This window comes from Dioscorea cayenensis, chromosome 5 (assembly GCF_009730915.1).
Source record: "Dioscorea cayenensis subsp. rotundata cultivar TDr96_F1 chromosome 5, TDr96_F1_v2_PseudoChromosome.rev07_lg8_w22 25.fasta, whole genome shotgun sequence".
Classification (NCBI taxonomy): Eukaryota; Viridiplantae; Streptophyta; class Magnoliopsida; order Dioscoreales; family Dioscoreaceae; genus Dioscorea; species Dioscorea cayenensis.
Window position 1 is genome coordinate 20,821,900 of NC_052475.1, and position 15,301 is coordinate 20,837,200.

General features: G+C 33.4%; 3 protein-coding genes across 3 annotated transcripts; 1 reads left to right on the forward strand and 2 right to left on the reverse strand.

The window, feature by feature from the left end:
- Window positions 1–1,074: 1,074 nt before the first annotated feature.
- Window positions 1,075–2,055, forward strand: LOC120260095 (zinc finger BED domain-containing protein RICESLEEPER 2-like). Its single transcript, XM_039267536.1, has one exon. The coding sequence runs from the start codon at window positions 1,075–1,077 to the stop codon at window positions 2,053–2,055; it is 981 nt and encodes a 326-aa protein (XP_039123470.1).
- Window positions 2,056–5,083: 3,028 nt separating this feature from the next.
- LOC120260096 lies at window positions 5,084–5,676 on the reverse strand. Its single transcript, XM_039267538.1, has 2 exons — window positions 5,584–5,676; window positions 5,084–5,491 (listed from the first exon to the last, which is right to left on the reverse strand). The coding sequence occupies exons 1-2, from the start codon at window positions 5,674–5,676 to the stop codon at window positions 5,084–5,086; spliced, it is 501 nt and encodes a 166-aa protein (XP_039123472.1).
- Window positions 5,677–10,653: 4,977 nt separating this feature from the next.
- LOC120261815 (probable inositol oxygenase) lies at window positions 10,654–12,623 on the reverse strand. The gene is made up of 10 exons (XM_039269808.1): window positions 12,534–12,623; window positions 12,346–12,442; window positions 12,163–12,244; window positions 11,886–12,090; window positions 11,668–11,780; window positions 11,452–11,574; window positions 11,284–11,353; window positions 11,100–11,178; window positions 10,929–11,010; window positions 10,654–10,849 (listed from the first exon to the last, which is right to left on the reverse strand). Exons 1-10 carry the CDS (start codon window positions 12,562–12,564, stop codon window positions 10,823–10,825), a joined length of 909 nt encoding a protein of 302 aa, XP_039125742.1. The 5' UTR covers window positions 12,565–12,623; the 3' UTR covers window positions 10,654–10,822.
- Window positions 12,624–15,301: the final 2,678 nt, after the last annotated feature.

The window sequence follows — 15,301 nt, forward strand, 5'->3', positions numbered from 1 at the left end:
TTTAAAGTATTACATCCTATATTTGTACGTACATACTGATCATTGGCATATTAAAGATTATTTAAATAAGTGACTATGTTTTGATTATGTGAAGTTTGTGATGTTTATCACCTTCGTCAAAAAAGTAAAATTAAGGATATCCCATACATAATAATAATAACAACAACAACAACAACAACAATAATAATAATTATATATTTAAATGATGTATGCCCCTAACGATACATGGTCGCGTCGCATGCGGGAGTCAGAGGGCGCGAGCGCCTCGGCGGGGTTTTCCAGGGGCAGCGCCCCTGGAAGGAAAATTTTATTTAAGGCCCAAGCCCATAATGGAATTTTTAATTTGTTTTACAAAAAAACCAAAAAAAAAAACACACAAAATCAGAACAAACCCTAGCATCATTCTTTTCTTTCATCAATTTTTTTCAACCTAAGACGCCACACCAGTCCACCACCCATCCACGACCTGCTCTTGCGTTCTTCATCATCGGCCAGCCTTCATCCTGACGAGCTTTTCATTCGAAACAAAAGAAAAGGTAAGTCTACCTTCTTCATTCTCTTCTTCTTTCATCTCTCTTTTTCATCTCTGATTTTATTTTCAGATTTTTGTTTTTTTTTGTAGAATGTCTACTCCTGCATCAATTGATGAATCATCTGCTAATGTTAGTCCCATTGGAAGTGTGGGAAATTTTGATAATGTTGTTAATGAGGCTAACAATGTTGAAGTTAATGAATCTCCCATCAGTGTTAAAGATGATGAAGTAGAAGAAAACCCATTTGCAGCCAAAAAAAAGAAAGAAGACCTCCAAAGTTTGGGATGAATTCAAGGAAGTTACTCTCTCAGATGGAACAAAAAAGGCAGAGTGTATTCATTGCAGGCATCAACTTGGCATGTTAAAGTCTGGAGCAACAACTCAGTTTATTCGCCATTTGAAGGTGTGTGTGAGACGACAATTAGCATTGAAGGGACAAAGGCAGCTGACTATCTCAACAAATTTGGCAAAATGTGAAAGTGTGAATGCAATTTAAACCTGGAAGTATGACCAAGCAAAGGTGCGGAAAGTTTATGCTCATATGGTTTTAGTGCATGATTTAACATTTTCATTTGCTGAGAATGAAGATTTTAATCATTTTATGAGAACTGTGAGCCCTAATTGGGAAAAAATAAGTAGAGGCCTTTCAAAAAAAGATTGTATATCTGCTTATGACATTGAGAAAAAAAGAGTAACTTCATTGTTGAAAGAAGTTGATCGAGTTAGTATCACTACTGATTTATGGACATCTACGGTGCAAGATGTAGAGTATATGGTTGTTACTTGTCATTTTGTGGATTATGAATGGAAATTACAAAAACGTAAGTTATGCTTTCGTTCTATTATCCCTCCACACACTGGTGTTGTTGTTTGTGATGAATTAGCAAGATGCATAGCTGATTGGGGTCTTGGGAAAAAGTTGATGAGTGTCTCAGTTGATAATGCAAGTTATAATGATGTTGCTGTGAATTTGATGAAAGCTAATCTAAATTTGAACAATCATAATGCACTTGTGCTTGATGGGAAATTATTTCATGTGAGGTGTTGTGCACATATTTTAAATCTCTTGGTTCAAGATGGGCTTGGTGAAATTAGTGATATAGTTTGCAATGTGCGTGCAAGTGTGAAGCATATCAGTAAAAGTGTATCTCGTCTTACCATGTTAAGTGACATTACTAAGCAATTAAATCTGTCAAATAAAAAGCTTGCTCTTGATGTTTGCACAAGATGGAATGCTACATATTACATGCTTCAAGCCGCTCTAGATTTGAAGGATGTCTTTCCTAGATATCAACTAAGAGATTCAAACTACCATTACTTGCCATCAGAAGAAGATTGGAGTAAAGTCCAAACTGTTTGCACATTTCTTGAAGAATTTCATTATGTTACAAATGTTATTTCAGGTTGTGAGTATCCTACTTCAAATTTGTTTCTCCTTGAACTCACAACTGTGAAGAAAGCTTTGTCTAGACATGTGAAAGGTGATAATGATTTTATGAGACAAAATGGCGAGCAAGAATGATTAGAAAGTTTGATAAATATTGGGGGACAATAATTTGTTGATATCAATTGCGACTATTTTTAGATCCAAGGAATAAGATGACTTTTGGTTGAGTGGGCTTTTCCTTTTTTTCTATTCAGTGGATGATGTTCCAAACAAAATGAGTTTTGTTCGATCATCACTTTACAAGCTTTATAATGAGTATGTGGAAGCTTTCAAGGCCAAGAGTGACATAGATACTCAAAATCAACTTTCTGCTCCTACAACTTCTTCATCTAGTGCTAGTGTTGGTAGATCAAGAGGAAGGGCTGAATTTGATAATTTCATTAGAAATGTGGGTTCTTTTCAATTGATAAAGTCGGAATTAGATGTGTACTTGGAAGAAGGTGTTCACATACACAATGAGAGCATTGATCCTCCATTTGATGTCTTGGAGTGGTGGAAAGCTAATTATTTGAAGTTTCGGGTTTTGTCAAAGATGGCTTGTGATGTTCTATCCATACCAATAGCCACAGTTCCTTCTGAGTCGGCTTTTAGTATGGCCAAAAGAGTTATTGAGTCGCATCGTGCTTCATTAGCACCGGCTACAGTTGAAGCATTGATGTGTGGTGGAGATTGGTTGAAAGCTTATTATGGGATTCAAAGAAAAGAAAAGGTAAGTAAAAATAATTTATGTTTCCTATTTTTTTTAAATTTAATTATATGTAAGACCATTTTTAATATTTTTTACATTTTGTAGGAGAAGAAGGAAGTCCTTGAATTTCTTTTAAAATGAAGGCATCTTTGACAAGAAGACAATTAGTAATCAATATCGGTATGAGTACTACATTTTGTTTTGAATTTTACATTTTCTATTTGTGATTAACACTATTTTATCTTTTTTTTTAGGTAATTATGCTTTTGTCAAGATGCTTAGACTTGTGAGTCTGTTTGGGGTATGATGAGTTTGCTTACAAGGAAGGCTCAAGTGTTCTTATGCTTTGTTATTTAAGTGATTATGGACAAAATGCTTGTTATTTCAATATGGATGAATTACTTGTATTGGATTCTATGTTGTTGTTTATCTCAAGATTGTGTTTGAATTTGTCATTTCATATTTTCAATTTATTTATTGCAATAGATGATTTATTTTGATGTAAAAAATGGATAAGTATATTATTTGTGAATATATAGGTTCTATTTTTCATAAACGAGCTTTATAAACAAGCTTTGCAAACAAGCTTCATGACACCACGCAAGGGTAAATCATCGGACACATCCACTAGCAATGGGTTAAACAAGACTAAGGAAACATCAAAAAGAGGACCAGATATAAGACTATCATCAAAATGACACCATGCAGGCAGATTGGGGAAGGGGGTCACTCCAAGGCTGCATACTTCGATTTGCCAGGTATCGCCTATACCTAGGTTGGACGGTGGTTCTTCGAAAGATCACTCGCTTTGCTGGTGTGGGACCCCAAGAACTCCAAGTTTCTCTTAATCGTCAAGATTGAGCCATTCAGTTTCACTTTCTTTACCTCATGAATTGCAAACATCCATAAAAAGAACATGTGATTAATATTGCTGAAAATCAAAAGATGTGAATCATTTTGTTGTTTAAGAAAACATGCTTTACTCTCAAGCTAGGTACTCCAAAGAATGACCCTAGCAAAGAAGTCCCACATTTCCGATTCAGGGATTGAAGGTTAAGTTGCCATAACCCACTATAAGTGATAATCCAAGTGAGGACCCAAAGTGATTCCAAACCCGTACCACAAAGGGGCAATGGATGAATAGATAGCATGCCAATTCAATGTCTAAGTGATAAAAAAAAATATAGCAATCAATAATCTATTAGATCTCCTCTTAGCTGGGTTCTCCAACAATGATCCGGCTTTCCAGGCTAGCCAAACAAAAATATTAACTTTGCGAGGGATAACCACTCTTCCAAAAAAATAAGGGGTCACATAGCAAAATAATTAGCCCACCATCATTTAGAAACTAATAAAAAGATTAAACCATGAAACATCCATTTGAGATTAGACACCCCACTAGTTAGAATCATTGTTGTCCAACGGACCCCCTGAGATCCTGTGGGTTAACTCGAGGCAAGAGGCATGGAATCTCTGGACGGTAAGGTCCAATAAGGCCATGCAATCTTTGATGGTGCCTAGTGGATGAATTGCACTCCTGAAGGCTTTAGAACAAATGTTCATAGGTACACTACCCTCAATCCAACCATCCATCTAGAAAAGGATGGATACCCCGTCTCATAAGATTGGGGTAGTACAAGTCTTAAAGGCTGAAAGGCATTTTAGGATCATGCTCCAACTAAACAAAATACATTTAGGGTTTTTTTATATAAAAAGGTTCTAGGGCTAATTACTATGATAGTAGTTGAAACGGACCACTTGAGACCCACACAATTACATATGCTCCTCTATCATTGTTCCTGAGGTTACTACAATAGCTGTCAGGATCTTCCACCACCATTTACCAAGCAATGCATTATTGAAATCTTCAAGTTTAAGATACCCTAACCTCTTTATTCCTAAGGCTTTGCTTGGGAGGCGGTAGATGGAGGTTTTGTAAGGGAAGGTTGTTATCCAACCTTTGCTTGTATCCAAGTTTACATGGAAGGTATGGTAGTTGGGGGTTAAATGGAGGCAGTGACGGTGCCAGGACTCGTCAGAGGGTGGGGCAAAAGTTGATGGAAAAAAAATTTCCAGCCGCCGAATAAACATTCCGACCGGTCAACAAAAAATTTGGCATACAAACATGAAACAAAAATATATAAAAACATATCAAAAGTTAATTGATCCATTCAATAACAAGAAAGTCAAATTAATTCAGAAAAACTTCATTATTATACACAAGTGTATGAATAACAACTAATTTTTCCTAACCAATGGAGTACTCCAAGCACCGGAACCTTTGAGAGGTTTCAAATAGTTTTTGCGAGATGCCAACTTTTGAAACCGTTGCATAATTGTTTCTTCATCAATTCTAATGAATATTTTTTTCTCAATGTAACACACCAAACAATCTGACAGTAGTTCATCTGCAAGTCAGTTGCGCAAATCGGTCTTCACAACATTCATTGTTGAAAAACATCTCTCAACAGTAGCTGTGGCAATTGGTAACACCAATGCTAGCTCAATGAGTCGATACACCAAAGGAAAACAAATATGATATTTATGCTTCACCATCTTTATTGCAAGAGCTCCAACATCAACAAGATTATAGAAATCTGGAACACCTCTTACAACATCAATGTAGAGTTCAAGTTGGTAGTGAAGCTCAGCTAGCTCAGCAGTAGAGAAATCTTCAAAGTATAATCTAGCAAGATGGAGTATTTCATGATGATCAAAACGAGCAAAGTTGTTGGAAGGATCAAGTCTCAATACACCCTTAAGCAAATTAGTGTTTGCCTCATTGAAACGATTGTTCAATTCTTCAGCAACCTCATCAATTACCTACCATATTTAAAACACAATTCATTTCAAGTATAAAAACCAATAACATACATATTTATCAATTATAAGAAAATGAAAATAGAATGAAATACCGTTGCAAAGATTTCCACATGGAAATGATGAATATAAGTCATTGGTTCTCCATCAACAAGTGTAATACGACGGCTTTCGATAATTTCGTCCATGCTTGGTACTTTAATTTTATGCTTTAGACAGAATTCAGTGGTTTCCTTCAACAAATTTTCCCAACCATTTTCTCTATATGCATGTAACTTGCATTTCAATGCTTCAACCATACGAACATCAGTGGCTATGTTTTGATCTTTGGCTTGTAGAATCTTTGGAAACGCTATACTCTAGCCAAGCAAATCTTTTAAACCAATTAGGGAGAAACCTCCTTTTATTAGTTTGAGGAAAATTGATGCCCAATTGGTTGACAAGGCCCTTTAGCTAAGTATCTCCTTCTCAATGTATCCCTCATCTCTAAGGGAAAGCTATCAATTGGATTTCTCAAGCCCGGATCACTAACTATATCATTATTGGAAACTTCTACCTCTACACGAGGTCTTTTTCCACTAGCTTGGTCAATAGGAGTTTCATTATTCGTATTTGATGGTTCGGGAGTTGATGAAGGACTCGGGTTTATTGGCATGAAATACTTTTTCATTTTTGTAATTCCTATTAATAACAATAACAACTATTTACAATCAATGCATTTAAATAAACAAATCAAAGATCATAAGCATGCAAACAGATGTAAAACCTCCAAGAATCTGATGGTGAAGTCAATTGACAAAATATTACATGAAAAACTAGAAGTCAAAAAATCAAAAACAACATATCTGGTGATGGAATTCTAAAAAAACAATTAAACAAACACTTACCAATATGGCCAATCTTTCTATGTGCAAAGGCAAATCTTGATATCAAATCCAGGAGATGAGATTTTTTTGAAAAACAAACACAATGAGTTAATGCTAAATCTCTAAATGGTTGCCTTTCATTCTAATAATGCATGAGTACAAAATATAAGGAGACAAGTTACTACAATTACAAAGTGGTAATAGCCTAATAGGCTAATAGCTCATATGTGATATGACTGACCCTATGAGGCATTTCTACGAACATGTGCTATGCCAGCACTAGTTAGTGATGAGTCTCATATGAATGACCCTATGAGGCATTTCTACAAACATGTGATGTGCTATGCCAGCACCAGTTAGTGATGACTGATCCACATGGACCACATAACATAAATCCAATTAGTAATTAGCCTTATTTATAGCATAACTTCTTGCCATCAATAGATAGATATGGAGAAAAAAAATAGTTCATTAATTATCCTATAAGCTAAACCATCACAAAGTAGCAATGAATGGTGCTCATGCATATGCTGCTGCTAGCCTGCTACCAGGCTACCACTCGTGACTCTACATGATTGTCAGCTGTGATTGAAGCATAAGTGAATTTGCAGATGAATTGATGAAGAGAAGCTGAGTTGCAGTTACTGCTGCTGTCCTGGTGTCTTTAGTTTTGATTAGAAGGGTAATACGGTCTTTTCAGGTGTTTGAATGGTCGTTTTGTTCTTTGAGTTGTGACCGGGAATCAATCAAGGGCTGTGATGAATTTGATCAAGTGGAATGGCATTAGTTTGAGGCAACTACTGAAAAGAGAATGAAGAGAAGCATGGACGGCTGAGATTAAATCATCATGGATGGATAGCTTTAGTTCGAGGCAAGGCAAGTGGATGGATGAAGAGCGGTGGAGCTGGTCTGGTGCAGACGCGTGGAGTAATGACTCAGCCTTTTTTAGTTTCTTTTTGGTGATCAAAGTTTGTTTAATATAAAGTTAGAGAACAGTTAGTTAATGTTTTTTATGTGTTTTATTGTTCTTCCTAAGTTTTTCTCAAGTTTTTTATGAGATAGCTCTCTTTGTCGAATTTTCCTGGTTTGTAGAGAGAGAATTTCATTTTGATGTGAATAAGAGACTTGTTTCTCATGAAGTCTAGATGCTATATAGTGATTATTAGACCCCGTCTGCTACACAACTCAATCCTTAAGGTTTTTTTTCCGGCGGAGGGTGTGGCGGATGTCCCTCCTCGCTACACCCTGGCGCCACCACTGAATGGAGGGTTGAAAAACCTCCATCTAACCCCCATTTCCAACCCTCCAAAATGGGGTTTTGGAGGGTTGAAATTTTTCCATGACCAAAATGCCCCTTTTGAAATCAATTAATTATATGCCTGCCCCCATATACATTTGCTGGTAGGGTTTCCAGCAACCATTTCCAGCTTCCTCCTCCATATCAACGAATTTCATCTTTGAAGAATCTCAGATCCGGCGCTTCCTCTACAAAGTTCTCCCTTGACTTGATCGAAGTCTTCCAAGGTCAAAAGCTTTCCAGATGTGTTTTTATAACTTCATTGTTTGCTCTGTGGTGCATCATTTGATTTGGTACCTTGTGTTGCAGGTTTTTCTTCTGTAAATTCCAAGTGACTACTCTGGTTCGCATCTCAGAAAGAAATTGGTGAGCTTTTTGAGTGAGTTTCTTTCTCTTTTTATTGTTTTGGTTTCATTGATCATGTCTTGAATTATTGCAAGATGATCTTGCTTTGTCCTGTCTTTATCTTCTCTGTTGAAACATGTGGCTGGACTTTTTCTTGAATCACTTTCATTTTTCTTCAGTTGTTCTCTTATATGAGCTTATAAATTGAGGTTTGTGTTGTTAAAATATTAGTCTACTCCATGGAATAAATCAGAAAGCTTATAAATTGCATCAAAACATATGTTGTGTGAAGTAATCGGATTTATTTACATCACCACCGCCTCTATGTTCTATAAATGCAACTAAAAGCCTAAATTAATGGCTTCATTGAACTTTCCTCACCCAGCATCAAACAAAAACAGTTAAAAAAAAAGCCAATGTATTATTGATTTTGATTAAACATGAGCTCATTTACATAGTCATTGCCTATGTTCGAAATGGGCTTGATTGGCTGGTCTAGTCCCTGTGCAGCAATAAATGTCAAGGGCTCTCTGCTATGCTCATCTGAAATGAAAAGATTATAAAAGACAGTTTTACACATACATTGAATTCGAAGCTGATTATAGTTATATGAAATATTCACAGAATATGCACAAGTAACTTTCTCAAAATTAAAACTAACTTTCCATTGTAAGGATATTACTAAACTTTCCATTGTATAGATAACTTACACTTGATAATCTAGCAAAAAAATATGAAAAGAGGTTATCATGGGTTCTTTGCTTTGATCTCCAAGTCCCAATCCTAAATGACCTAATGAAGGCAGCACAAATTCTAATTTATAACACAGGCTCCAGGAAATTCAGACAGTCATTCACCAAATGCAAATGATTTCTAGGTAGCATGTATGAAATTGACTTGATTCATCAAGGAGAGACAAAACAAGTTAAATAATTTGGCTATATCAATATCCCATTAACCTCAATTGCAACTATTATACTAGTGCTATAAGATGTCACTCTTTAGTAGGTCATAAGCATAAAGACTATATATATGTATCTGATATTATGTTGGTTGTCTGGTCTGGTTTGAGATCAATGCAGAACATGCAACAATGCCATTAAACCATTGGCATCTATAAAAGGGGCTAATCTAGCTTGTGACTGCACCTAACATTGCTCCAATTGTAACTATAGAACCAAAAACTGCAAACTGCAAGATTGCCAAGAAAAACTCATACTTAGAAGTTTGTGAGTTGAATAATTTCCAAGTCCAACTGTATAGCCTTAAGCTTAATTTTTATTTGGACATCAGTGATGATTTCCTTTTCTTTTCCTCGAGCAAAAACTCATCCGGTAGATGTTTTCTATTCGAACATTAAGACGAAATTAGTGATGTCTATGGGATCATATTTTTTTATTTTTGGAAATAACTATGCTTCAATTTTTTTTTCTTTTACTTTGGTATTTTTTTGTGATAAATAATGCTTCATAATTGTGAAAGGATATTATTGTGAAAGGAGTTGAATGAGTTGTTGTTTTTTATTGGTTTGTGTTTTTTCATTTGTTTTGTTAGGGAGAGTGTTGTATTCTTAATGGTTGCTTATAATTTTTTCATTGTTTTGTTATGTTGGTGTGTGTTTTCATTTTTTATGATGTGTAATTTTGTAGGAGGGTTTTTATGATATTATTTTGTAAAATCATGATATATATAGCTCTATATTGGAATAAAATAGTAAAATATTGTAAATTATTAAATAAGAATATTTAATTAACAAAAAAAAATATTTTATGTGTAAAATTAGAATAAAATATAATTTATAGCTTTAAGGGCATTTTAGTAATTTTCATATAAAACCTTACATTCTATTACCCTCAATCTAAACACTATGAGGTTTGATAACCTTCATTTACCTTACTTTCAATCCAAACAAAGTATAACTTAAAACCTCCTTTTATATTATTTTACCTTACTTTCCCTACTCTACCTTGCTTTACAAAACTTTTCTTCACCTCATCCAAGCAAGTCCCTAAGGTTTACATATGCTCCTCCATCCGGCCAACTTGCTACTAGACTTGTCTATATTAACCCTAAACTAAAGAAAATTCCTTCGAATGCAATCAATTGCTTTAATGACCCAAGTAGATAGACATCTAGTGGGTAGGTATTGCAGATAACACCAAGTTAATTAGGGTAAGTCTACCCCCAATTAAGAAAAGATTAGACTGCCAATATGATGAGTTTTATAATCTAAGTCTACCCTCAATTAAGAGGAGTTTAGACTTCCAAAAAGATAAGTTTTAGGATCCACGAAATGGTCCTTCCCTCTACGACAAATAGATCATAAACATACTAAAAATGACGCATCCTACAGGACTACACGTCAGCGACCAAAACCAACATAAGGAATATTTTATGTTTTGTTTGTCTATGCCACCAAGTGCAAACTTTTATTTTTTTTAATTTTGTAAAAAAATATGGATGATATTCCATTTTAAGTGGGTAATTTTTTATTTTTTATATGGAAAAATTACAATACTTTTAAAAAGCACTATAAAAATGTGAAATTTTAAATCCAATTATATTTAAAAAAATCAGAAAATGGGAAATTTAAAATCCAACAATAAAAATCCATGAATAAAATCAACACAGGCTTGCTTGCAATGAAAACACCCATAAAAGCATAATTAATCAAATGGAAACTTTGATCATTATTGAGATAATTCATTGAAATACAAAATATATATTCAGATTACATAACTTGATAATGATTATAATCAATCAATCAATCAATCAATCAATCAATCATTGAGTCTCTTATTGAAGAATGATCCAATGTTCTCTTCTTCACCACCTCAGCTTAGCCGGAAAATACTGTTAAAAATATTTAAAAAATAAAATTAGAAAGAACACATATAATTACAGCATTAAAAATTAAATTAAAATTACTAACCTTTTCAATCAAAGATAAGTAATATGGCTTCACCTTCTCCACGTCAATTCTAACCTTACTCTTGCTATAAAGATCATATTTGCTGCAATTAAATGGTAATTATCAGTTAAAAGATTAATTTTTTTTTCCATACAAAACAATTAATTACATATATAAATAATAATTTCTCACTTAAAAATATGCAGCCATTGCAAGTTCTCCTTGTCCTCTTCATTCATTAAATAACTATAAGCTCCATGTTTGTGCAATGCTGAAACACAAACACATGAACAGAAAAATTAAGCAATATCAGTAACAAAATTCATGTAATTTTATTATTTTTTACTGATGTGAATTAAGTTTGCAGAAAAATTACGGTAAAACGAATGATATCTGATGATGAAAAGCCCAGCAGAAGGAAGAGTTGTTTTGTTCTCTTTAGCCACCTGCAGTAATTAATCAATGAAAAAAAAAAATTACATTCACATTCACATTCACATTAACAAACATATCGAATTTTCGATGAATATCATAAAACTATTACCAAATACATATAATCATCATGTCCCCAAGACATCAACACATTGCCAAGTCCACATCCTTCAGAATAAACTCCAAGTTTAGTGTTGTATTTCGGATTACCGAAATCTGGATTTTGCTTAAAATACTGCAATTCATCAACCAAACAAACAAAATTCAGAGATTGTGTTCTATAAATAAGTGAATTAATTGAATTGGATTGAATTGAATGAAACCAAACCTTATGATGAACATTTGATTCATCAAATGCACAACCAACAGGGAATGAATCACCAACAACTGCCCATTGAGGAAGTTCTCCAAATTTTTTATGCAAAAGAACTTTTCCTAAATCTGTTAAACATATTATTATTCTTTACATAAGAACACAAACACAGAATTATATTAAAAAAAAAAATACTAAAATGAAGAAGAAGATTTTGTGAAAAATATTAGTACCATGAATAAGACCAGTTAAATGAAGCCAATCTTCATCAGGGTAATCCTTTCTAATGGCTTCAGCAGTCTGCAACAAGTGTTCAATCTGTGGTTCATCGAGATCGGGATCACTTTCATCAACAAACTCATTAAGCAATTCACAGCATTCCCAAATGCTCATCTCCACTCTATTCAATTTCCCATAATCTTCTCTCATCTTCTTCACCTGTTGCATAAAAATAAAATTTCAGAGCTTGTTTTTGGCGTTGCTTTTATTTTTACTTTAAACAAGACTTACAAATTCATAACACTGATTAATGTGGTTGTTCTTGTAGAACTCCTCCACTGTTTTCTTCCTTTCTGATTCAGCTTCATAATCCCTACAAAATTCATTAATTCATTAATTATCAACAGAAACAAAATACAAAATATAAAATTTAGAAAGAAAAAAAAAATGTACCTGTTTTATTCAAAAATGTACCTGAAAGTTTGCCCAAAAGAGTTGATCTGAGGAACAACAAAACCTCCATCTAAAACAAAGTCACCAGAAACAAGACTCTTCTCCTCCCTTCCAGCTTCTAAACAAACCAATTTTTTAAAAAAAACACTTGAGAAAAAAAAAACAAAATTAAAAACATATTAAAAAAATCAACAAATAAGAAAACAAACCATTGAGTGGTTGCTCAATCACAATAGTCATCTTCTTCTTCTTCTACTTTTTCTTTGTGTTTGTGTATTGAGTTTGGATGTTGAGGAAGTATTTATAGGAGAGGAAAAAAACAGAGTTTTTTTTTTAAAAAAGATAAAGGATTAATAGATAAAGAATAGATTAAATATTAATTAGATGTTAATTAAGAGGATTTAAAAAAATTAGAAATAAATAGAAAGAATGAGTCAGTGCTGGCGTGGAAGTCCAACTGAAAAACGCGCGGAGTTGGGAAATGAGAGGAAAAAAAAATCTCTGGTTCTGTTAACAGCTGAGAAGTGGGCCCCAGATGATGTGGCTCCGACTCAAATGTCTTCAAAGTTCAAAGCACGCTTTCAATTGACCCACCAAACTCATTTAATAATTATTAAAAAAATAATAATAATTTTAATTTTTTATTTGGTTATGGATTTGGATAATAAATACAAAAAAAAATGAAATTAAGGATAAATTTAAAATATTTAATGTGCAACTTTTATACGGTTAATTAATATATGGAATAAATTTTGCATTCTGAAGTATATTTCTTTTTGTTTTTGTTTGATATTTTATTAATGATTAATGAATGCATTCTTACCTGTATCCGATTACTTCCTGGAACTTATTTTTTGAGATATAAAATAAATTTGAAATATATATATTTATTTATTTAGAGATAAATCTTATCTTAATTAAGATGCGGTAAATTTAATATGATTGTATTTCTATTCTAATTTGTATCTTCTTATCAACGTTGACATAAATTTGGGATATAAATATGCTATTTTATACATTTTATTATTATTTTAGTAAATAATAAATATTACTTACTATTTAAAATATAATCAAAATTACTTAAAATATAAATTTAAACTTCAGTACCCTGAGGCAAATTTATCCTTATCCCAACCAACATAGCTAATTTATCCTTAATCTAATTAGTGTAATAATTAGTAAATTTTAGAGATAATAACTACTAATTGATGTTATCATTACTTGAAATTTAATACTCATTATTATTAAATTTTTTATTAAAGAAAGTAGCAAGACAGTTTTTGTTTCTTGTAGGGAAAAATTTCAACAAATTGATTTATTCTTGGTATCATCTTTGGGATTATTGTAATGGAAAAGGACTTGGATTTTTTAGTCTGAGAAAGTCTTACTGATGTAATGATGTTTAAAAGTAAAACTAGGTCTTTATCAAATAAATAGATAAATGATGTTTAAGTTTGTAAGATGAATGGTTGAATTTTATTATCTAATAAGTTACAATATTTTTGTAGTTATTTTGTACAGATAATTACCTATAAGTCTCTCTATAGTTTGCACATACCCTAAAAACCCTTGAAGTTTGCTTATCCCTCATAGATCCCTCTTTTTCAATAAAATCCCCATTAAGTCTAGATGCCAGTAATGGAGATGACTGTGCAGTTAAGTGGCCGCGGAAATGACCTCTCGCCTCTTGTTTAACTTCCATTCTTCACGACTTTCTTCGAGACTTTGCCAACAGAAGTTCTCTTTGCACTCTCTCCTACAAAAACCCTTGTTCAACTTCCATTTTTCTTCTCCTTCTTCTTTGGCCGACAATTTTCTTCAAGAGACGTTGCCAATTAATCGGAGTTCTCTTGGCACTCTCGGCTTTCAACCGAAGTTCCCACAAACTCGTGAGCCTTTCTGCAAGCCAAAAACCAAGCAAAAAGTAAAAAGAAGTTATTGTGTGTTTTTCGTGTGTATTTTTTTTTTCCTGTGTAGAATCCGAATTTCTGCGGTGTTTAGAACGATAATGGGTTTTAGGCTTTCATGTGTATTATTTGGGGTTTTTAGATTTTTCTGTATAATATACATTTTTTCCTGTGTAAAATATCTTCTTTCTCTTTTTGTGTAGATTCTGACTTTCGGCAGTGTCTCTAATGGTTCAAGATTGGAGATAGCATGCTGGCGCAGTCATTATGGGCATCCCTTGAGTGGGAGACATTGTCTCCTTCAGGTACGAGAATGACTCATCTGACTTTGAGTGTGCCTACCTAAACAAAATGCACAACCAGTATCACAATGCCATCAAAGATAATCTATTTAGACTTATTCAGGCAAGTTCGGAATAGAGGAAACTTTTGCGAAGCTCCTCGTCATGTTCTTTATAACCACCATCTTTTTGCCGAACATCTTCTTTTAGAATACCTCCCACAACAACAAAAAGGAGGCAAAGAAGAAGAACAACAACAAAGAGAAGAAGAAGAAGAAGAGAAAAAGGGAGGAAAAGAGGGGCATTTCTGCCATTACGAGAAAAATGAGTGACAGATGTCACGGCTGGGAAGTGCAAATGTCAAAGGGACTTGAAAGGAAAAATAAAACTTTGTAAGGATTTATAAATAAATTTTTCTATTTTGTATTAAAGTGGAAATTGACCTATGAATGTGTATATATATGTATATATATATATATTGTAGTGGGCGCATCTTTCTACAAACGTACCTAGAATTGACCTATGAATTCTATTAAAAATTCATTTTTGAGCCATTTGATTCAAATATAACAGCTACAAAACATCTATTTGCTTTAACCTGTAAACAGTGTCCATGCATGGTACTATAAAAATAGTTTCATAGTAAAAAAGTGGGATACACAGTATTTTAATAAAAATTGTCTGATCAAGATCGTACTAGGACAATAGTGGCCGTCGAGGCAAAGCCACATGGTGGAGAATGGGGCAATTATAATTTGATATTAAATCTATTTAATAATAATTTAATTA

Excerpts from the sequence above, each read along its gene's own strand:
- LOC120260096 (XM_039267538.1), bottom strand. The coding sequence starts at position 5,676 with ATGGACGAAATTATCGAAAGCCGTCGTATTACACTTGTTGATGGAGAA. Across the intron at positions 5,492-5,583 it reads ATGTGGAAATCTTTGCAACG|GTAATTGATGAGGTTGCTGA; the intron begins GTATTTCATTCT and ends TAAATATGGTAG.
- LOC120261815 (XM_039269808.1), bottom strand. The coding sequence starts at position 12,564 with ATGACTATTGTGATTGAGCAACCACTCAATG. Across the intron at positions 12,091-12,162 it reads TTAATCAGTGTTATGAATTT|GTGAAGAAGATGAGAGAAGA; the intron begins GTAAGTCTTGTT and ends TTTATGCAACAG. Across the intron at positions 11,179-11,283 it reads CAGATATCATTCGTTTTACC|CATTGCACAAACATGGAGCT; the intron begins GTAATTTTTCTG and ends TTTGTGTTTCAG.
- LOC120260095 (XM_039267536.1), top strand. The coding sequence starts at position 1,075 with ATGGTTTTAGTGCATGATTTAACATTTTCATTTGCTGAGAATGAAGAT.